Raw genomic sequence first — 23,072 nt, 5'->3', positions numbered from 1 at the left:
GGGCGGAGGCTCTGGCCAGCGAAGGAGGGACAGGCAGAGCAAGCGCAAGGCGCAGAGAGAGCAAGAATCCCGACGCGGAGGTCATCCGCGTCCGCCGGCAAGGCGGCAAGACGTGCTGGACGAGTTCTCAAGACACGGCCGAAGGTTGGCTGGGGGCCTCACAATGTCTTTCAGCATTCTTGTACTTTACTGCAACCGCGGAAGTACTTTCAAACTTTTTTTTAAGAAGAAAATGTAGCATCTCAAGAGTTGAATATTATACCTCAGCCATTCAACCAGAGGAAGTAAGTCTGGCACAAACCAAGTTTGAGTATTACTGTAACACTATCTTGGCTCTCCTCCTCCTCCTGAGGCTCCACGTCCTTCTCCTGCATTCGCTCCTCTAATGCAGAGGGACCTCTGCACCATCCCACGCAAGGACAGAGCACCGCCTTATTCTTCCCCTTCAAACTCAATTACCTGGTTAGTTCCAGAACGTTCTCACATGTGACATCTACCCAAACTGACAGCAAAGTGAACCCGCATGGTGTATCTGAGCACACAGCTGGTACCTAAGGGTCAAGTACACGTCTCTGATGGCCGTGACTAACACGACTCTTTGACAGGTATTCTAGGACTTCCACTGGCCCGGCAAAGACTAACGTGTGGGTCACTGGCAGACCAAGGAGTTTTGTTGGAATGAAGGAAAACTTCTGATTCTGTCTAAGGTCTACTATGAATGGTCGAAGACCAAGTACTGCTAATGACTGGGATAATGGAGCGTCTTTTGATAACAGGACTCTAATCAGGTTCTTTTCTACTAGGCGAGATGTCAAATAGAGCTGCTGCAACCTCAGCATCTGTCATTTAGAAAAGCAAGGCCTTGTGAATAATGACTGAGGTCTAAATCTGCATGCGGGCAACTGAGCACTTAAAATGTGGCTGCGGCAATTAAGGCATGCTATGTGACACACACACAACAGAGTTTCAAATAAAGAACATAAACCAGGAGTTCCCGTCGTGGCGCAGTGGTTAATGAATCCGACTAGGAACCATGAGGTTGTGGGTTCGGTCCCTGCCCTTGCTCAGTGGGTTAAGGATCCGGCGTTGCCGTGAGCTGTGGTGTAGGTTGCAGACGCGGCTCGGATCCTGCGTTGCTGTGGCTCTGGCGTTGGCCGGTGGCTACAGCTCCGATTCGACCCCTAGCCTGGGAACCTCCATATGCCGCGGGAGCAGCCCAAGAAATACCAAAAAAAAAAAAAAAAAAAAGGAAGAAAAAAGAAAAAAGAACATAGAAAAATGGAACGCAGGCATTCCCCCTGTGGCTCGGGTCACTGCTGAGATGCAGTTTTGATCCCTGGGGTGGCACAGTGGGTTAAGGATCCAGCATTGTCGCAACTGTGGCTCGGACCCAATCCGTGGTCCCTGGAACTTCCTTAACGCTGAGGGTGCAGCCAAAAGAAAAAAAAGTAATTTAACTCATCATGTATTTATTTGTTTTGACTATAGGATGCAACACGGATCTAGCTACTAAAAAGTTTAAAAGGACATAAATGGCTACATTTGTGTTGCACATTTTATTTCCACTAAGCACCACTGGTCTAAATACAAAGCTCCAGTTTCCCTAAAACTGTGTTCACATTGATTGATAAATGAAGGCGTTGCCTGTATTGCGCTTCCACGGAAGATTTTCTGGGTGGAAGAAAGAAGAATTCTGTGGCTTTAAAAGACAAGTAAAAGCTTAAAAACTACACGTTTAAGCTTTTAAAAAGGAATTTCATGGAGTTCCTGTCGTGGCTCAGCAGTTAACAAACTGGACTAGCATCCAGGAGGACGAGGATCCTATCCCTGGCCTCGCTTAGTGGATTAAGGATCCGGCGTTGCCGTGAGCTGTGGTGTAGGTCGTAGACACACCTTATCTTGTGTGGCTGTGGCAGAGGCTGGCAGCTACGGCTCTGATTCAACCCCTAGCTTGGAAACCTCCATATGCCGCAAGTGCCGCCCTAAAAAGCCAAAAAAAAAAGAGAGAGAGAGAATTTCACAACTCTCTTACCTGGTGTATTTGTTCTCGGCTGAGTGACTTCAGTAGTGCTGTGAGTCAGAAGTTCTGGTCTGTAAAAATACAATTGATATGAGGATGAGAGCGCTAGGACCACCCTGACTCCCAATATGGTTCATTCGGCCTCATTTCCACAGGAAAAGTCATTTTGCTGGCTCTAGATTTTGAAAATAGCAATTGACTAAGATTCTGGTTGGGACCCCCAGTCCTCAAAGGCACTTTAAGCTTGTGCAAAACAGTTGCTTTCTGCCCCAAATCGGTTCAACCTGTTTCTAAATCTCAGACAAAGCAGAGCCCATTACAGCTAGATAAAGCTGGCCATGTCATCCTCAAGCTTGTCCCAACAATCAAGCCTACAGATGCACAACCCCAAGCAGTAAGCAAATTCCACCCCAATTCTTCTGTAGTGAAGACAATAGAGGAATTTCCGTTGTGGCACAGTGGGTTATGAACCCAACTAGTATCCAGGAGGATGCGGGTGCAATCTCTGGCCTTGCTCAGTGGGTTAATGATCCGGCATTGCCATGAGTTGTGGTGAAGGCTGGCAGCTGTAGCTCCGATCTGACCCCTGGCCTGGGAACCTCCATATGCCACAGATGCGGCCATTAAAAAAAAGGAAAAAAAAAAAAAAAAAAAAAGATAGTGGAGTTCCTGCTGTGGTGCAGTGGGTTAAGAGTTCAACTTCAGCAGCTCTGGTCACTGTGGAGGTGTGGGTTTGATCCCCAGCCTGGCACAGTGTTGCCACGGAAGAAGCAGTGTAGGTCAAAACTGCAGGATGAATTCAATCCCAGGCCTGGGAACTCCACGTACCCCGGCTGGGCCATCTCAGTCTGTCCGTCCCACTGCGCTCTCAAGGGCGTCACTCCTCCACACAGAGCGCTGGGGCTGCGACTGACACCTCCCTGCCCTTACTGGACTGACTTCCTTTATTTGACACCCCTTGCCTGCATTCTCTACGCACAAGTGACCAACCTGCCTGCCACCCTTGCCTTCTCTCCCAAAGCACTCTGTGACACTTGACTGCATTAATCCATCAGACCTCCCAAGGACAGGGCTCCTGCTGGGCTAAACTGTAACTGGCATCTGGTACAACGCAGACATTTCCTCAAAAAAGGCCTCTCTGAGTTCCTCTGTGGCATAGTGGGTTAAGGATCCGGGTTGTCACTGCAGCGGCTTGGGTTGCCATGGCACGGGTTCCCTCTCTACCCCAGGGACGTGCCACGGATGCAACAACAACAAAAAAGAATCTAAATGTATTACTTTTAAATATGGAGAGTAAGTCCAATTGTGAGCCAAAAAGGCCCACTTTTATGACATTACGTGTTTCTCGAGGATGACATTAAAATTTGTTTCTGCAAAATCATAAGCCTACCTTTTAATAACAAATTTAATTCGATTGCCCACTTGAATGATTTTTTCCAGCCTTGGGATTCCATACCACGAGGGACTTCTAAAAGGAATGTTTTCTGGCAGTCCTTCCACGTAGAGATCGTTGGGATGTGCTTCAAATTTCTGGTAAGGTACAGCCTTGGCTTCGGTGCTCCCTAAGGCTTCGGCTTTACAAAAGAAAAGCAATTCAGAAGGCTGGAGGCTAAGTTCCTGTTGAAGTCATATTTCAATTCAATTCATAGCAAAGTACACATCAACTTTTTAAAAAACAAAGCATACTCTGAAAACATCTATACTAACTACTGAAATAGACTTAATACAGCAAATGCAAACATTAAATGACCTACGATCAAGAAGTAGCTTTTGGAGTTCTCGTTGCGGCACAGCAAAAACAAACCCAACGAGTATCCATGAGGATGTGGGTTCAATCCCTGGCCTTGCGGTGAGCTGTGGTGTTGTAAGGTCGCAGACGCAGTTCAGATCCCATGTGGCTGTGGCACAGGTTGGCAGCTGTAGCTCTGATGCGACCCCTAGCCTGGAAACTTTCCTATGCCGGAGTACAGCCCTAAAAGCGAAAACAAAAACAAAAACCACTATCTTTGAGAATAAATAAGGAGAAGAAAATCAGGATCAACAATAAAGAATGCAACTTAAATGCTACTTTTTCAAGTCTCTAGATGCAGGCTTCTGCTACTTAAATGTTTTATGAGTGTAATAATCCTTTTTTATTGGCTTTTGCACACTAACATTCCAGGCTATACTTTTATCTGTACTATGACCATGAGATTAACGTCCCTTACCCCTTAAACCTCATGAGCGTACTATTTTAAAAGAAAATAATTCATGGAATGCGAAATAAAAATAGTAAGCAGAGACTGGCTTAGATTGAAAGAGACCTATCAAGAACCTTGTTTACTGTTAAATCTGGATTCAAAGCAAAAACTTTAGACGTATTTTTCAGGTGAATAAGAAAACAAAATGAAGGCTTGTGTAAGAGTATTAATTCTGTCAAATGTGATGATGACACTGTGACGGTGTTTACAAATGTCAACACTGTTGACGGACGGACGTGCACTGAACGAGTGAAATGGCACAATGCCTGTGACCTGCTCTATAACACTCCTGCAAGGGAACACAAGCGCAAGGATGAACAAGACGTGGAAAACCTTAATGGTCGTTGAATACAAAAAATGGGTATGTGGGAATGCATCGTAATATTCTGCTAATTTTGAATAGGTTTGGAATTGAAATTTTAAAATATAAAAATATGGGAGTTCCTGTCGTGGTACAGCGGAAACGAATCCAACTAGGATCCATGAGATTGCGGGTTCGATCCCTGGCCTTGCTCAGTGGGTTAAGGATCTGGCATTGCTGTGGCTCTGTCGTAGGCCGGCAGCTACAGCTCTGATTAGACCCCTAGCCTGGGAACCTCCGTATGCCGAGGGTGCGGCCCTAAAAGGACAAAAGACCAAAAAAAAAAAAAAAGGTAAAAATATGATTACCAATCCCTCCTCTGAAGCCACATCCAAACAGAACTGAAACAATAAAGATCCAAACAATTTACAAAATATCAGCATTTACAAATGTTTCTTGTATTCTGTGTGTTCACATTTAAATATTTTACAATCTGATGGTTTAAAAAAGAATGGCTCCTTGAAAGATTAATTTGCATTTCTTAGATGCTCAGTGTGACTTTCTTCTCAAATTCAGAGCCCTTTTGTCGTAATTTCTTCCTTCCATGAAGCACCACATCTGATAAGTATTAGAATCTCTTTGATATAAGTAAGGAATGCGAGTTTGAAAAACCAGACATAATGGAATTTAGACCATAGTTGTTGAAAGAAGTATTTCCTTAAAAAATACGGTAGAAGCAATCACACCCACACGTGTGTGTAATACTCTCTTAAATATAACAAAAAAACCACATAATCCTAATTTTAATAAACTTTCTCTAAGATAAAAAAGAACCCGTTGTTGGAACTGATAGAAAAATAGCACCTAGTTACAGAAAAGGGGAGGCCAACATAGTTCGACCTGAGCTGTTCACGCTACTAAGGAGGCCTCCCCATGTTAAGTAACCATCCTCTTCCCCTTATTCGGCTTAATTTTTTCTGACCACTTAACACTTTCTAATGTAATATGTATTGACATGTTGCTTTACTCTGCATCCTTCCCTAACTTATAAAAGAAGTCCTCCTAGGGGAAAGCTCTCTCTTCCGTACCGCTGAGTTCTTAGCACCTGACACACAAGGGTTAACAGGTGCCAAATGATGCATTATGGGACTAATGCAGTATAACTTTTAAGACTTGTACTGTTTGATACTATAGAGAATCTTATGTTTCTTCTTTCCCTTTCAGAAACCTTAAAGAAAGCAACCATTCTTCTGGCTTCTGTCTCTTTAAATAAGTGCAGTTCCAGGCGACACACACAGGGCCACAAGCAGGATTTTGTTGTTTGTAATGTAATAAGACATAAACTCTTACCTAGCCTCTTGTCTCTGATACAATGCAGAAGTATTTTCTACTGGCCGATTTTTCTTTGAGTAAAGCTACTACCTCCTTCTCTTTCCACGGAGGAAAAGTCAGCTTGCTGGCTAGCAGCAATGATCAAATAGAATTGGCTGTTTAAACCAGGCTCAACTTCTAGAACTAAATGTGAGGCCGGAAGTTTAAACCCGTTCATGTCAATGCTTATCATCATATGTCACCTACTCATGAATTATGACACTATGGTGGCATCTCTAATGATACATAATGTTCAGAATCTTATTTTACTAAATGCCTTGGAAATATAATGATTTTTAAAGTGGTGAAAACCCTTTAGTTTATTGTTCATTAGCTGATTTCTGACTTCATGTATGAGGAGATAAATTTTAACTAAGGTCCTATATTCATGATGGGTGATATTGATGAGATATTGATGAGGAAAAACTTATATTCTGAAATTTCCCCAATGCTTTAAATTCTTAGGGAGTTAAATGGTTTAGTAAGTAAAATGTAAGTACATGGATTCTGAAAATAAGAAACAATTAAATGATCTAAGTTTGTAACTGCACTTGAGTTGCACCTAAAAGCTGGTTTACTGGGTCTAAGTTACAGGGCCACATGCAACAAAGGCTGGAGAGGGTGTGGAGAAAAGGGAACCCTCCTACACTGCTGGTGGGAATGTAAGTTAGTGCAACTACTATGGAGAACAGTAGGGAGTTTGCTCAGAAAACTAAAAACAGAATCAGCACATGATCCAGCAATCTGACTCTTGGTCATATACTCAGACAAAGCAATGAACTGGGAGCTGGGGGAGAGCAGATGCAAACTGTCACATTTACAAGGGACAGGCAACCAACATATATTGTAGAGCACAAGGAGCCACGTCCAACTTCCTGGGGTACACCACGACGGAAAGGACTACTGAAGAACGTACACATGTGTACATCTAAGCCGCTTTGCTATCCAACAGAAATTAGCACAACACTGTAAATCACTTACACGTAGAAAGACCGGGGCCATACAGTACTTTTGGAAACCATGTGAGGAACAGGAATCCTCACACAGAAGACTGGATTTTTTGTGGCAAAACTCACATCGTTTCTTTCACAAAACTGCGAGAAGCCCTACATTCTCTTTACTGTGGCACGTCTATCCTTCCTTTGGTCTTCTCAGTGTTTTAATTCAATGAGGCCCAATGGATGCTACAGTTTCAGGGCCAAGGATCAAAAACCCCTGCGCTAGCAGCCACTCAAGCCGCTGCACTGACAACACTGGCTCCTTAACCTATTTAGCCACACAGGAACTGCAAGACTCAGTACATTTTTTTCTTTTTTTTTTTTTCTGCTTTCTTGGCTGCACACACATGGAAGTTCCTGAGCCAGGGAGCTAAAGTGAACAAGTAGGCAAGTGGGACAGGGAACAAAGCGACATTACAAGAAAGGAAGGGTAGCCGAGATCAGGGGCTGTGGAGTTTATTCTGGCACAAAGGGGAGCCAGAGAGCACACGCAGTGAGTGGCAAGTCCCACTTCATATTTTTAATGAGATTGAATCTGGCTGCCTTGGGACACTGGCTTTGACTACACTGACAAAGCACAGTGAAGAAGAAGGAAGTGAGTTTGCAGTATTTTGCTGTTGCTGTTTTGGTTTGGTTTTTGGCCATGGTCACTCAGGGACAACACTGGATCCTTAACCCACGGCCCCACAAGGGAACTCCTGCAATACATTTTAAATGTAGAGTCAGCAGGAGGCCTTGGGGAAATGAAGAACCCAAGCCTGACTGCTAGGGGTTTGGCTTGGACAACTGAGTAGAACGTGATGCCGCTCAGTGGGCTGGGAAAGGAACACGCTGTAGAGACTCATGGGGGATTTATTCACTTAGGACGCGTGCGGTCTACAGAGCTCTCCAATAGGTGCATGGACACAAAGGGGTGGCGGGAGAAAGGCATGAGGAATATAGCCAACACTCCCCTCTGACAGACAGGGTGGACTACTATGGAGAAGGCAAGATGAGAGAAGAGGGCTTCAGTCTGAGCCGTGGAGGAGCACGCCACGGTTTAAAGAATGAACCCGAGGGAGGTGCCGGTGAGAAAGCAAAGAAGACCGAGTCAGCAAGAGAGTCAGTAACCACTGGAAGTTTCCATAAAAATAGTTTAAAATGCTTAAGAAAAAAAATAAGACAACTACTTTGAATGTTGCCAAAAAGCAGGACAAAGTAAGGGTGTTCCTTGTGGAAACAAAAGCAGTTGCAGTGATAAACCAAATCTGAGTATTCTAAGTGTTTATAGATGCAAGCACAGCAAGCACCACAAATAAGATAACCCAGGCACAGCCACCACTGTGAAGGGCTATGAGGGAGTTCCCGTAGTGGAGAAGAATCTGACTAGGAACCGAGGTTGCGGGTTTGATCCCTGGCCTTGCTCAGTGGGTTAAGGATCTGGCGTTGCCGTGAGCTGGGATGTAGGTCGCAGACGTGGCTCGGATCCCGAGTTGCTGTGGCTCTGGCGTAGGCCGGCGGCTGCAGCTCCAATTTGACCCCTACCTGGGAACCTCCATATGCCACGGGTATGGCTCTAAAAAGACAAAAAAGAAAAAAGAAAAAAAAGAAAAAAAGAAATGAAATGAAAAGAAAAGCTATGAGGACAAAAGGATCCCTGAACTGTGCAATGCCCTGTGCTAAATAACCTGTACAGTCTGAACAACTTACTCAGTAACAAGTACACGGGGGTTCATTACAGCAGTGTCTCCTCTTCTGAATGGGTTTAAAAGATTTCAAAATAAGTTAAAAAAAAAAAAATACTAGAGATGAGTCATTCATTGTATTTACTTTCTTAAAGCAAAATCTGGAAAAAATATTCTCTAATATACTTTAGAGAGAGGGAAAATTAAGACTTACCAAATTTTTTGCAGAAAAGTTGATCTACCATCTTTCGTAATTTCGTGATTCTGGCATACCACTCTTCCTTTACTGCAAGAGTAACATACACAAATTCTCTAATTTGATGACAGTAATACATTATTAAATATTAGAAATTATTAAATAGCTAGTATTGTTTTCCTGTTCTAACTAAAATCATCTCTAAGGATTTTCAGAATCCTTGTTTATTAAAACAGAGCTAACACTGAATAAAAAGAGTAAAAAGCACACAAAACAATGACAAAAATGAAATTTTACAATTTAGGAGTGATTTTACACAGATACTCTGAAGTGTCATCATAAAAGCCAGGAAATAGAATTCATTTTACTCAAGAGCAGCTAGCAGGCGATTTTTGAGGTAAGTCTGGGGCTACGATAATGCTGGCAATCCTTCTATTTCACCAACTCTAAGTGACGCAATTTCTATTTAAATCCCCCCCTGCCAAAAGCAAGTAAGGAGAACAAATCACAACTGTATTTCCCTCAAAACACATCTAACAAACAAACGATGCCTAGGGCTATGTGCATTAAGAAGTCTTATTTAAGCCCTGGGCACAGTAACGGATGATAATTCCACTAATATAGACTATATTCCATATATTATATATTTCAAAAGCAGAACAAACACGGTCCTTTTATAATCTAACCAGAAATGTGATATCTACATTGATTTATAAAGGCTTAGTAGGAAGAAAACGAGTTTATTTTTCTAGAGAATACTGGACAATATTCCTTGTATATCACGTTCTGAATTGACATATAATTTGACATAAGACTGGAAACCTACCTCCTGAAGCTGGCTTATCAAGCTGTAAGTCTTCACGAGTTGAATTCAAAAGTTCATGTCTGAAAGATGAGAAAAATTACTAAATACTTACTAGAAAATATTTCAGTTAAATGAGTAGTACTTATTTCATCTTCAGTCATGCAGGCCAGTTTTTTTTTTTGTTTTTTTTTTTTTTCCTTTTAGGGCCACCCCTGCAGCACATGGATGTTCCCAGGAGAGGGGCTGAATTGGAGCTACAGCTGCCAGCCTACACCACAGCCACAGCAATGCAGGATGCGAGCTCCATCTGCGACCTGTGCCACAGGTCATGGCAACACCAGATCCTTAACCCACTAAGCCAGGACAGGGATCGAACCCACATCCTTATGGTGACTAGTCGGATTCATTTCCACTGCACCACAACGGGAACTCACCAAGGCCAGTTTTTAAAAGACGACCTAGACTCCTGAGCACAATTAAATCCTAATTTCTCAAGATTTCCAGAGTATTAAACCAAATGATAATGGTATATTGTTTCATGAGGTGCTTCATGGAATGTGTGTATACACACACAAGCATTAACTTTTATAAATCAAATCAAAGATATTTCAGAAGAGCACAACACCAAAGGAAGCAAACCACACAAACTTTAAATGAGACTCTTCCATCTTGCATTAAAGACCACCTTACTTCAACATGTCTATAATGTGGTTATACAAATCTTAAATATATTCCAAAAATAATACTTGCAGGGCAAGATAAATGTTTTTGAATTTTCCAAATATATGAAACACCCCTTAAAACGTAACTCATCGATCACAGAATTTACATAATCTAACTTTAAAAAGTTATATACACAGACCCAACATCATTCTATTTTGCTGCAATGGCCTCAAGTAACAGGGAGAGGGGAGGAGAGCGCAATCACAGAGAAGCAAGACCCCATCACCCCAAACCTCAGAAATGCTGGAAACTAACACAAGATTCAGTCAATGGTACAAGCACTTTTTGAACAATATTAAGGAGATGTGAAGTTAAACATTTGCTAACATGTGGAATTACCCTTCTAAATAAACAAGATGGTTTATGTTTATCAGGACTAACCACAGTAACCTCTGAGGAAAGACTTAAAAAGTCCCTTCCAAATGTGGAAGATGGCTTCCCATAAAGCAATGCATCAAAACAGCAGGAGTACCTTGTGATTAGCTTGCACGAGCATTTAAATATCCAAACATAAGAGTTGTATACGCTTTAAGACTAGCAGCTATGAGGAAAATCGACAAAATAATTTTTTAAATATTGTTATAAACGTCACACTTCTAATAAATTAAAAAGCAAGCACTATAAGAAAACAATAGTACAAAAAAGTTCCTAAAACCACATGCTTATTAATATATCAGTATGTAGGAGGAAGAAGCACTTGTTTATGGTTGCGGACTAAGACCAGGGTTTTATAACAAGCCCTTTTTGTCTACCACTCAACTTCATAAGAGACTACTCCCCAGCCTCTTCTTGGATGGAATCTTTTACTTTCTTTTTCTTCTTTGGCCAAAAAATCTGAGCCACAGTTTTGAAACAAGGAGCAGCTGGGGCCATGCCAGAACTTTGACCCATGTGCCAGGCGTGGAATCGAACCTGCGTCCCCGCACTCCAAAGTTGCCACATGGGAACCTGAATGCTGGAATCTTTATTTGCTGTACACATGTTTGGCCGGCTACAGAATTCAAGGATCAAATCATTCTTCCTTCACACTTGGAAAGAATGGCCTAATAGTGTTACAACTTCCAAGGGTATAATCAGTGTGATTTTCATTCACGGAGGTCACGGTCTTATTCTCTGGAATCTAATGATTTCTTACGTCATCTGGAGGGCACAGAAACTTTATGAAATGTGACTCAGCACACCTCTTTGTTTTCCTCTCATGTATCCTGCTCCACACATTTTTTAGGCTTGAAAAATAACTGCTACTCATTTTCTATACTTTTTTTTCCCCTATACTTTTCACTTTAGATGTCACTAGATAAGGACTGAAACATCCTTATTTACATCTCAGAGATGCAATGTTCTTTACAATTTATAGGACTAACAATCTTTTAGCCTTTCAATTAAATATTTCAGTTTAGCAATTATATTTCTTAATTTCATAGACAACTATTCTCCAATTGTTCCCATTTAAAAACAAATCCAACACTTGACTCATGAATCTAATAAAAAGTCTCCATATATCTACATTTCCTGAAATAGGTTGCTCTTATTTTTTAAAACCTTTTACTTTAAGAGAAATTTTATTTAGTTAGAAAATGCGATAATATGTGATGTGGCTCCCATTTTTAAATGGAAGCATTCACACATGTCATTTCAACTGCCGCTTTCAGTTCATTTAACCACGCCTGCCCGTGGCACAGGAAAATCCCCAGGCCAGGGTCACTTGAACCACAGCAGAGACAATGCTGGATAATTTCCCTTGTAGGTCACCAGGGAACTCCCGGTACTTTTTTGCTTTTTAGGGCTGCAGGTACAGCCTAAGGAAGTTTCCAGGCTAGGGGTCAAATCAGAGCTACCTACAGCTGCTGGCCTACACCACAGCCACAGCTATAGCAACAAAGGATCCGAACCACGTCTGCGACCTATACCACAGCTCATGACAACGCCAGGTCCTTAACCCAACAAGCGAGGCCAAGGGTCGAACCCGTATCCTCATGGATACTGGCTGGACTCGTTTCTGCTGAGCCAGAAATGGGAACTCTAAGACACTGTTATATTAATAATTACTTTAATATTTCCTCAGCAGTCTTAGCAAACAATGCCTGTATGAAAATCAGGTACGCGAGGGAGTTCATGCTGTGATGCAAAGGGAACACGGCAACTCTACATTGTTGGGAGGCAGTTCAATCCCCAATCTAGCATAGTGGGTTAAGGACCCAGCATTGCTGAAATGGTGGCTCAGATTTGGTCCCAGCCTAGGAACTCCATAGGGCCAAAAAAAGGGAAGAAAGATATAAAAAGAAAGAAAGAAAATCAGTTATGGATAGGTGTTCATGTTCCAAAAGCCAAATCTAGCATAACTTACATAGATGCACTGAAAAATAGAAAACAACACATAATAACTCAAACTCGATTTAGTTATAGCCCTACTGGTTAATGAATATTTGTACAGTATAAAAAGACGCACTGGGAGTTCCGATTATGGCTCAGCCATAACGACCCCGACTAGTATCCACGACGATGCGGGTTCGAGCCCTGGTCTCACTCAGTGGGTCAAGGATCCGGTGTTGCCATGAGCTGTGGTGCAGGTCACAGATGCAGCGAGGATGTAGCATTGCTATGGCTGCGGTGCAGGCTGGCAGCTGCAGCTCCAATGTGACCCTGGGAACCTCCATGTGCTGCAGGTACACTCCTAAAAAAAAAAAATTTAAAAAGGCACCAATCAAGAAAACAGACAAAAAAAGTCCAAGCGTCTTACTTCTTAATCACGAAACGAATCCTTTCCTTTGCAAGTAATATCCTCTCAAGGCGAGGAATCCCGTAGGTGGATGGTCTTCTGAAAGGGATTCCTTCAGGAAGTCCTTCCACGTAAAGGTCTTCCACGTGGGACTGGAAAAGAGGGTACGGGATCGTCACAGGACCTTTGGCTTTTATAGCTTGAGCTTTAGGGATAAAAAGAGAAAGGAAAAATCATGAAATGACAAGCATTAAGCATAGTTTATAGAAAAGAATCATACGAACCCAGACAAATGTCCAGTTAATATCAGCTAATACATACAGCATGTGATGAAAGAGATACTATTCATGTAAAAAGGACTTTTGAATAAAATAACTAAAGGAGATTTTTCTGAACTATAAAAATTCTAAGATTTATGTATCTGAGAATAAAATACAAGAGCTGCAAACACTCAAAAGTATGGGGAATCCTAAGAATCAAATATAACAAGTAGACTTTGATAATTTTATTAAACAGATTTCAAAAGGTTGGTTTTTCTATTTTTTTAAAAAAAAAAAGTCCACTGTCATTTTCTTCTCTTTTCTTCCCTCTCCGCCTCCCCTCCTTCCTGTCTTTTTAGGGCAGCACCTGTGCCATATGGCAGTTTCCAGGCCAGAGGCAGCATTGGAGCTGTAGCTGCTGACCTACCAATGCCAGATCCTTAATCTACTGAGCAAGACCAGGGATCAAACCCTCATCCTCACGGATACTAGTTGGGTTTGTTACCACTGACCCACAGAAACTCCTCCACTGTCATTTTCTTTCTTTCTGTTTTTTTGGCCTCACCTGTGGCAGGTGGAAGTTCCCAGGTCAGGGATCAAACTCCGAGGGGCTGCAGTGACAACACTGAATTCTTAACCCACTGTGCCACAAGAGAATTTAGATTTGCTAAACAAATGGGATATTTAAATGTCACTGGGTATCAAGTGGCATAATGTTTTTAGCTGTGATAATGGAACTCAGATTTAAAAAATGCCTTCCTGGAGTTTCCTTTGTGGCTCAGCAGTTAACGAACCTGACTAGCATCCATGAGAACAGGGGTTCGACCCCTGGCCTCGCTCAGTGGGTTAAGGATCCAGCGTTGCCATGAGGTTAGTGTAGGTTGCCACCGCGGCTCAGTTCCCGTGTTACTGTGGCTGCAGCTCTGATTTAACCCCCGGCCTGGGAACCTCCATGTGCCGAGGGTGTGGCCCTAAAAAAAAAAAAGAATGCCTTCCTCTCACCATTTCGGCTTTGTGCAATGAAGACTTGTGAGAGGTGAAATGACATGATGTCTGACACATCACAGTTTTAAAATGTTTGTGCCACAAGAGCAGATGACACGGGAAAGCACAAAAAAGAAAACCCTGTAATACTAAAACACTGTTCAACGTGGGTGACCAGACACACTAGAGGGTGTTTGGAAATAGGAATTTCATAAAAGATTTTCTAAAGCATCAGTTTACATTCACCTACAACACAAGCACATTTTTAGGTAGCATTAAAAAGCGCGCAGTAAACTTTTCAATACCAAGTAAAACAATGCCAATTTTTCTTTGACTGCATAGCAAACATGTAACACTACTCCTTCACAGTCGTCGCGCGCCCATAATCGACGCAGCCCAGGCGTATAAACTGCTTTCCAGCGAGGTGAGGAGCAGCATGGGGGCTGCCAACATCGCCAAAAAGGTCCCAAAGCAAAAGGGACTACGGGGACCTCCCTCAGGCCCCGCTCCCTCAGGAAGCGCCCCTCAGAAGAGTTCCACTCTTTGGCTGGTACTTTATGTTAACTTTTAATTACTAAACATTAATCTCTGTACTAAAGTTTCAAATGCACCATATCACACATTAATTCTGAGATAGATTTAATTTCCTTTGTTGACATATATTTGAAAATCATTTTCACACATAACAATGAAATATCTTCCTGAAGGCAATTACCATAAAGATGCTTTGAAAGTGTAAAATGTGAATATTGTTATTATAATCTCATGATTAGTCAACATTCTCTTAATACAAATTAATCAAATACATCACCAATGCAACAGAAGTAAAACAGGGAATTTCCACTGTGGCGCAGCAGAAACGAATCCGACTAGTATCCATGGGGATGTGGGTTAGACCCCCGGCGTCCCTGGGAGGGAGTCCGGCACTGCCCTGAGCTGTGGTGTAGGTTGCAGATGTGGCTCAGATCCCACATGGCTGTGGTTGTGGTGTGGTGTGGGCCAGAGGCTACCGTTCCAATTCAACCCCTAGCCTGGGACCCTCCATATGCCATGAGTTTGGCCCTTAAAAAAAGAAAAAGTAAAATGTACTTCTGCCTTTCTTTCTGAGAAGCACTGATGCTGATAAAATTGATGTGAAAAATAAATTACTTTTACTCATAATAGTACTAAATTAAATATATAATGTCAAAAACATAAACAGCAAGCATTTATTATGCTTTCACACTCCAGGTATTGTAGGAAGCCCTTCACAAGCACAAGCTCATGTCTGTCATCAAACCTTCGCAATAGGCCTACAGTTCTGTAGGTCTAGGCCTTTCCCTAGTGAGGAGAGCACGGCTCTGAGAGAATAAAGAGACACGGCCAGACAGTCTGTCCCCACAGCCCGTAATCTTAGCACCACGATCTACTGTTTCCAGGTACAACATGTTATGAGTTTTGCTTTGAAATGGTCCACTTAAAGTCACCTGCAAAAGACTCTGACTACTGAGAAGTGGGAAAAATACAAAGAGAACCTTAAGGAAATAACCGAAAACATAAAAGGAAAAGTTACTGAATTCCTCATTAAATTTACTCTAATTTTATATCTTCACTGAGGGGTAAGTTATCATCCATGAGCGAAAACCATTTGTTTCAAGCTTATTAAAGTAAATAATTCCGGAGTTCCCGTCGTGGTGCAGTGGTTAACGAATCAGACTAGGAACCACGAGGTTGCAGGTTCGATCCTTGGCCCTTCTCAGTGGGTTAAGGATCCGGTGTTGCTGTGAGCTGTGGTGTAGGTTGCAGATGCGGCTCGGATCCCACGTTGCTGTGGCTCTGGTGTAGGCCGGCGGCAACAGCTCCGATTCAATCCCTAGCCTGGGAACCTCCATATGCCGTGGGAATGGCCCTAGAAAAGGCAAAAAGGCCAAATAATAATAATAATAATAATAATAATAATAATAATTAATTAAATTAATTAAATAAAATAAATAGTCCCAATTTGGTTTATCATTTAAAAACATCACTTCCAGAAATTTGGTGATGCAGGAGAGCACTAAAGAAATTATATTTTCAAGTTAAAAGTCAGTGTGTTAGACAATTTTACAGCTTGCCAGTTGTTTGCAAAGTAAAAACTTCTTGAAACAAAAAAAAAAGGAAAACATTTTTAAACCATTGCTATTTTTAGTTGAGCATTTGATATATACCATCGAGTGATACTGCATCTTTTTTCTTTGACCACTCACTATGTAAAGGAAGCTACAGTACAGAATACTAAAATAACAGGAAAAGAGGATTTAAGATCTAACAAACTCAGATATATGTCAAGATAATAGGGAAAATGAGATGAACACTAGATTTAATACATCGGATTAAGAAAGATTATTGCTTAAGAAAATAATCTTCAATTAAATCTCCAAGACCTAAGATTTTGCATTGAATATATATGTAAAACTCTCAAAGCTTTATATTAATCGACAGACAAAATTTCTCACATTTGGACCGACACTATCCACCACATTTTCAGGGACAGATCTGTAAGGAGGCACAAACAGGTAGAATGAGACTTGCTCACATTAGATGAGCAGTATTTCCATTGTTAAAATGCACACGAACAAAATATTACAAGATTTTGAGGTCAGACTTACCATACTTTCTTTCAAACAGCTCTTCGACTTGTTTACGTAGATCAGTAATTCGAGCATTCCATTTCTCTGAAAATTGAGAGAAAGTTAAACCTCAGTGATAAATCCCTGTTTGGGGGCACTAATATGTTCTTAAGATGACCCAACATATTATATAATCACTTATTTTCTACATAATATATCCTAATATTTAATAATCCACCTCTGTAATTTTTCTGCTTTCCGTAGCACTTCCTCTTTTTTTGTAGTTCTTAGAATTGCTACAATAAGAGATTGATTATAAGGCCTCAAGTATTTAAATTTTATTTTTAAAACACTTTAGGAGTTCCCTTGTGGCACAGAAGGTTAAGGATCCAGGGTTGTCAGTGCAGTGGCTTAAGTCGATGCTGTGGCTTGGGTTTGATCCCTGGCCCAGGAACTTCCACCTGCAGTCAAAAAGAAAAGAGAAAAAAGAAAAACAAACCCAAAAATCCACCCCCCCAAAAGCCAAAAACAAAAAACCAAAGCATGCTTCATACTGAGTACCTCTTTTTAGCCTTGAAAATTCTGAAAAACAGGAGGGGAGAAGATACTTGTCCAATTAAAGACACAAAGTGGAAGCACAAAAGAGAGGTCTCAGAGATTGTTGAGGAAATCTTACACATATCTAAGTTGTATGGAAACAAAACTTTATATATAGCATACTTTATAGAATAGCATGCTAAAGAATATACATAAATTTACTAAGTATATAAATTCATGTCTAGTAATCATGACTAAGACAAGTTAAAATATTTAAGTGCTATCTAAAAGATGTATAGGGCTTGCGTTTCAGCTGTGGCTACGGTGAGTTAAGGACCAACACTGTCTCTGTGAGGATGCAGGTTCAATCCCTGGCCTCACTCAGTGGGCTAATATTTGGTGTTGCTACAAGATGCAGCATATGTTGCAGATATGGGTCAGATCTGGTGCTGCTGGACCTGTGGCGTAGGCCTCAGCTGCAGCTCTGATTCAACCCCTGGCCTGAGAACTTCTATTGGCCACAGGCATGGCTGGTAGATTAAAAATCATTTTTTAAATAAATATTTAGGAGATCGTGCTGTGTCACAATGGGATCGTCTTGGGAGCACTGGGACATAGTTTATATCCGTGGCCCAGCACAGTGGGTTAAGGATGGGGTGATGCCACAGCTTCGGCTTATGCTGCAACTACGACTAGGATCTGATCCCTGGCCTAGGAACTCAATATGCCACAGAGCAGCCAAAAAGGAAAAAAAATAATAAAAAACAAATACAAAACGTCAAAAATTTTTTTAATTTAAGAATAAATAAATAAAATTGTACAGAGCTAAAATATGGATCACAAACACAATCTGCCACTAATCGTTTACTCAGTCCCTTCAGAAGGCTGCATCGCCCACGGGGGTTTGGTTATACACTAGAGGCTGGTAGTTACACAAAGCAAGAAAAACTAAAATGACTAACACTGACACTGTTTCAAGTCTACTAATTACAATTCATAAGCGAAGACACCGTGTCTTTTGCTCTGGTACTCCCGAACCATGCAAAAGCAATGTCTGTGGAGTTACTTCAACCTGCCTGGGTTTTCCTCAGGTTAAGGTTAGAGATACCGCCTCCTACTCCAAGAAGGCTGTAACTCAGTAACATAAACAGTTTAAAATAAGGAGTTCCCGTCATGGCTCAGTGGTTACTGAACCAGACTGGCATCCATGATGATGCAGGTTCGACCCCTGGCCTCGCTCAGTGGGTTAAGGATCTGACGTTGCTGTGGCTGTGGTGAAGGCGGTAGCTGTAGCTCCAATTCGACCCCTAGCTTGGGAACCTCCATATGCTGCAGGTGCAGCCCTTAAACAAACAAACAACAGACAAAAAGTTTAGACTTAAGAGGACTGTACTGAATTGAGAACCTACCGAAGTTGAACTCCCTCACTTTGCGTTTTCCAGCATTGGCAGGTTCTGTGACTGGCGGCTGGGGCGGTTCATTGCTCTTTGGTCTCTTGGTAGGTGGAGAATAATCATCATCTTGAAAAAGAAAACTATCATCACTGGAGGAACAGTCTAAGTGAGTGACAGCCACCGCCTGTAAAACTCTCAACGTTCCAAAGACATGGGGGGATTTAAACACGGTAGGATCAGCCGCTGCTATTTCCATACTGCCATTTCAGCACGTTTCTCCCCATTACATGTCTAGGTTTCCTATTCTTTTGGGAGGTACTCAAGTAAATAATCCTCATTTTCCTTCGTCTCCTTTTTTCCATTTTTCAGTTTGAATTAATTTGAATTAAGTCATTATCAATTTCCCCTTCACCACACTCTCAGAGAGCTGTCTAGAATTATAGCGGATTTTAAATTTTTCAAAAAAAAGGCTTTAATGGAGACAGCTACCAACAACTGTACAAATATGTAAGAGGGAGAAATTACAGCTTGAATGGAAAAATATTTAAGCTTATACAAAATTCAAGCATACACGAAGGAGGCTGAACAACTAGATGTCAAACACTTTTAACAAACAGAACTAAAATAAGATCACAGTATTTGTGAAACGGGTTATTTGTTGATTTCATTCAAAACAAAAACTACATATGTACAATGTGAGCAATCGGATGTTTAAGCACAGAATGTAGACTACCCAAGACATCTGTAGTAAGAGCTCATGCTAACATCTTTGTGGCGATGCCTATGACTCAACTCTGCTCACACTTCAACACATCTAGTGCTAGAATTAAGGACACAGGATCAAATAAGAAAAGCTATTCCTGCCGTCTTCCATCCCCGAAAATATCAGATGGTACACTGCTAAGATTTTTGCTCAAACACTGCCTGTACATTATCAAAAAAGACCATTTTAAGAAATCTGTACTTAAATGTGGGATCAAGAAAACAATCACTGAGTGAAGGGCAAAAGTGGGAACAAAAAGATACCATTCAAATGTAAGTAATTATCCTTTTTCAGTCGAATTCTCATTCTTATTTTATAGCTAAAGAGGATCAGAGACTGTTAATGTGACTTAATCACACCACACCCTAGATAGTACAGCTGTCTAGGTTATGGGTAAAAGTTTTTTCAGTTAAACTAACAGGTTAACTCTCAAAAAATAACAAAAGGAGTATCTGCCATGGTGCAACAGGTTAAGAATCTGACTGCAAACAGCTCAGGCCACTGCAAAGGTGGGGGTTCAAGCCCCAGCCCAGCACAGTGGTGTAAAGTATCTGGTGTTGCTTACACCTGTAGCTCAGGTTTCAATTCCTGGCCCAGGAGCTTCCATGTGACATGGATGTGGCCATTTAAGAAGGAAGGAAGGAAGGAAGAAAGAAAGAAACCCAAATTCAGCCTAATACACAATTTTGCTTTGGACAGCATGGGTTTTAAATATACTTTGTACGTTAACTGAGGGAAAAACTGAAGCCTAAAATGCTTAAATCTCACTCTCATCACACATCAGAGAACACAGTCATTGCTGCTCTTGTTCACTGACTGTGTTCTTCCTCTCCAGATTGTGCGGGCAGGTGGAAGGTTGGTTTCAGGACCACTGTGGGTACCAACCCCACGGATGCTCAAGTCACTTACATAAACAGGCATGTTATTCACATATAACCTTTGAATATCTTCCCTTATACTTTAAGTTATCTCTAGGCTACAATGTAAATGCACACAGTTGCTCGGCCTTTGGGAAGATCAACTTTTGCTTTCTGTTTTGGTTGCACCCAGAGCATGTGGAAGTTCCCAGGCCAGGGATCAAACCAGTGCCAACGGCAGTAATAACACAGGATCATTAACCGGCTAGGCTAGCAGGGAACTCCAAGTTTTGCTTTTGAGAATTTTCTAAAATTTCTGCTCAAATATTTTCAACCCACAGTTGGTTAAATCAGCAGAGGCTCAAATGCAGTATCAACAAATATTCTGGTAACCTGAAAGCATTTACTGACTAGGCTAACCAATAGAAGAAAGGTATCGACGTCACCAATACCAGATTAGAACCCACTTTATGTGCTGGCAAATATAAAAACGATACTTTAGGGGATGCAATTTCAGGAAAAAGTTATATAAACAACTTAGGACACTACAGAAAACAATTTAAAAATAGCAAATTGCTAGTAAAATAAAACTTGACTATGTCATTGGGGCTCATAATTATTAAATTACTACAAGGATTATAAATGGTCAAAAGATTCTACAATAGGTTACTAGAGAATTAGATTCAAACTAACAAGATACATTTTGAAAACATTAGGTTTCACTAATGTTTAGCTTTCAATTACGAAAACAGACTGAAAAAAGTCTGTCTTTTATAATCTGCAAAAGGATTTTTAGAAGAGTATTTTTATGCTAGTTTTGCAAAGGGTAAAATGAAATATACTCATTTCATCTATGAATATTATTAAAGCATTTTATTTTATTTTCGTCTTTTTAGGGCCACACCCATGGCATATGGAGGTTCCCAGGCTAGGAGTTGAACTGGAGCTATAGTCGCTGGCCTACACCACAGCCACAGCAATGCGAGACCTGAGTCCTGTCTGCGACATGGCAGTGCCAGATCCTTAACTCTGTAAGCAAGGCCAGGGACTGAACTCACATCCTCATGGATATTAGTTGGGTTCCTTTTTCCTCTGAGCCACAATGGGAACGCCCAGTATTAGTGTTTCTTTAGAAACACTGAGCTGTGACCTTTAAAAGAAAAGTATTTGGGGAGTTCCCACTGTGGTGCAGTGGGTTAAGGATCCAGCTGTTGCCACAGCCATGGCTGGGATTTGATTCCTGGCCTGGGAAGTTCTGTGTGCAACAGTACGGCAATAAATTAAAAAAAAGAAAAGAAAAGGTATTTTCCTGTTAGGCTAATGTCACCTAAGTATTTCTGTAAAGATTATCATTTAATCTCATTGTCATATAATCTCATTGTATTATATAAAATGAAAACTGAAAGAGTATAAAATAATAAAGAAAATAGAGCTTTAGGATGGTAATGAAAAAGCAGTGCTCTCCTGGATTAACCTCAATTAGAATCAGAATGGTTTGAAATTGAGGCCAAAGACAAAGAGCAAGACAGCTTTTCTTTAGTGTCCAAGACCTCATTTCTTCAATGAAATTAACTTACGTTAAAACAAAGGCATTTAATAGTATAAACATTACATAAAAGTAACCTCATCAACCATAAGTAGAAAGGAGAAAATCTAGAAGAGTGTTGGGGTTTTTTTTGTCTTTTTAGGGCTGCACCTGCGGCATATGGAGATTCCCAGGCTAGGGGTCAAATAGGAGCTACAGCTGCCGGCCCACACGACAGCCGCAGCAATGCTGGATCCGAGCCACCTCCTGTGACCTACACCACAGCTCAGGGCAACGAGGGATCCTTAACCCACTCATCGAGGCCAGGGATCGAACCCGAAATCTCATGGATCCTAGTCAGATTCGTCTCTGCTGCGCCACAACGGGAACTCCTAGAAAAGTGTTTTTTAACAAGACAATAATTTAACAAAGATGATAAAATATTAAGAAGTGGTATCACATTTCTCTCCAGGGACAAATAATGAAGTTCAATGTGAACAAAATGAACTTAATTATTTATGGAAACACCACAATATTCTAGTAAAAAACTAACTTGTTTCATATATTATGACCTAATCTTAAGTGTCTCAATTCATACGAAACACAAAATTAAGAATAGCTACGAACTTAACCATACCTTCTATTTTTTTCCTCCACTCTTTGTGGCAAAAACTGATTTTGAAAGAATATGAGAAAATGTTACTCCTGCCCTCAAAATCCCTTTCATAGATGATGAGTTATTTCTCTGTGGCAGAAACCCATCTGCCTCTCATCGGTCCAGGTAGATGGTGTTTCAACCACTTTCATGTAAAAAGACAGGTATCTCTAGATGCTTCAAATCGAAGCCCAAACTAAAAATATTTACATCATCAAAACTAAAAGCTTAGAGGGAATTCCCTGGTACTGTAGTGGTTAGGACTCAAAGCTTTCACCACTGCGGCCCAGGTTCAATCGCTGGTCTGGACATGAAGTGGACAAAAAAGAAAAACAGACAAAGAAGAAGAAAAAAGAAAAAGATCTAAAACCTTATAAAATGAATTTCAAGATACTTTAATGTGCAAAAACTGCTACTCAGTCAGGAATATGTCATCGCTATGTCTCAGGACTAAAAACAAGACTCTCACACA

At 41.1% G+C, this 23,072-nt stretch overlaps 1 protein-coding gene across 9 annotated transcripts in view; it reads right to left on the bottom strand.

The window, feature by feature from the left end:
• The window catches only part of GTF2I (general transcription factor IIi), a 105,321-nt gene that overhangs the window by 20,619 nt on the left and 61,630 nt on the right, over positions 1 to 23,072 (bottom strand). For 7 of the 9 annotated variants that reach the window (XM_005661989.4, XM_005661992.4, XM_005661990.4 and 4 more), the window contains 7 exons: positions 18,816 to 18,926; positions 16,909 to 16,974; positions 13,059 to 13,242; positions 9,617 to 9,675; positions 8,809 to 8,880; positions 3,411 to 3,594; positions 2,033 to 2,091 (listed from right to left, as the gene is read on the bottom strand). In XM_005661989.4, the coding sequence (XP_005662046.1) occupies positions 2,033 to 2,091; positions 3,411 to 3,594; positions 8,809 to 8,880; positions 9,617 to 9,675; positions 13,059 to 13,242; positions 16,909 to 16,974; positions 18,816 to 18,926 (735 nt within the window). Of the gene's footprint in view, positions 1 to 1,889; positions 2,092 to 3,410; positions 3,595 to 8,808; positions 8,881 to 9,616; positions 9,676 to 13,058; positions 13,243 to 16,908; positions 16,975 to 18,815; positions 18,927 to 23,072 lie in introns of all 9 variants that reach the window. The other 2 variants (XR_014840268.1, XR_014840269.1) reach the window with 1 other exon arrangement.

The sequence above is a fragment of the Sus scrofa genome, chromosome 3 (genome assembly GCF_054392235.1).
Source record: "Sus scrofa isolate SSC_HxYL_T2T_F1_AM1 chromosome 3, Sscrofa_HxYL_maternal_Yorkshire_Landrace_v2.0, whole genome shotgun sequence".
NCBI lineage: Eukaryota > Metazoa > Chordata > Mammalia > Artiodactyla > Suidae > Sus > Sus scrofa.
Note: the sequence above shows the minus strand (reverse complement) of the source record. Positions and strands in the feature narration are given on the sequence as shown.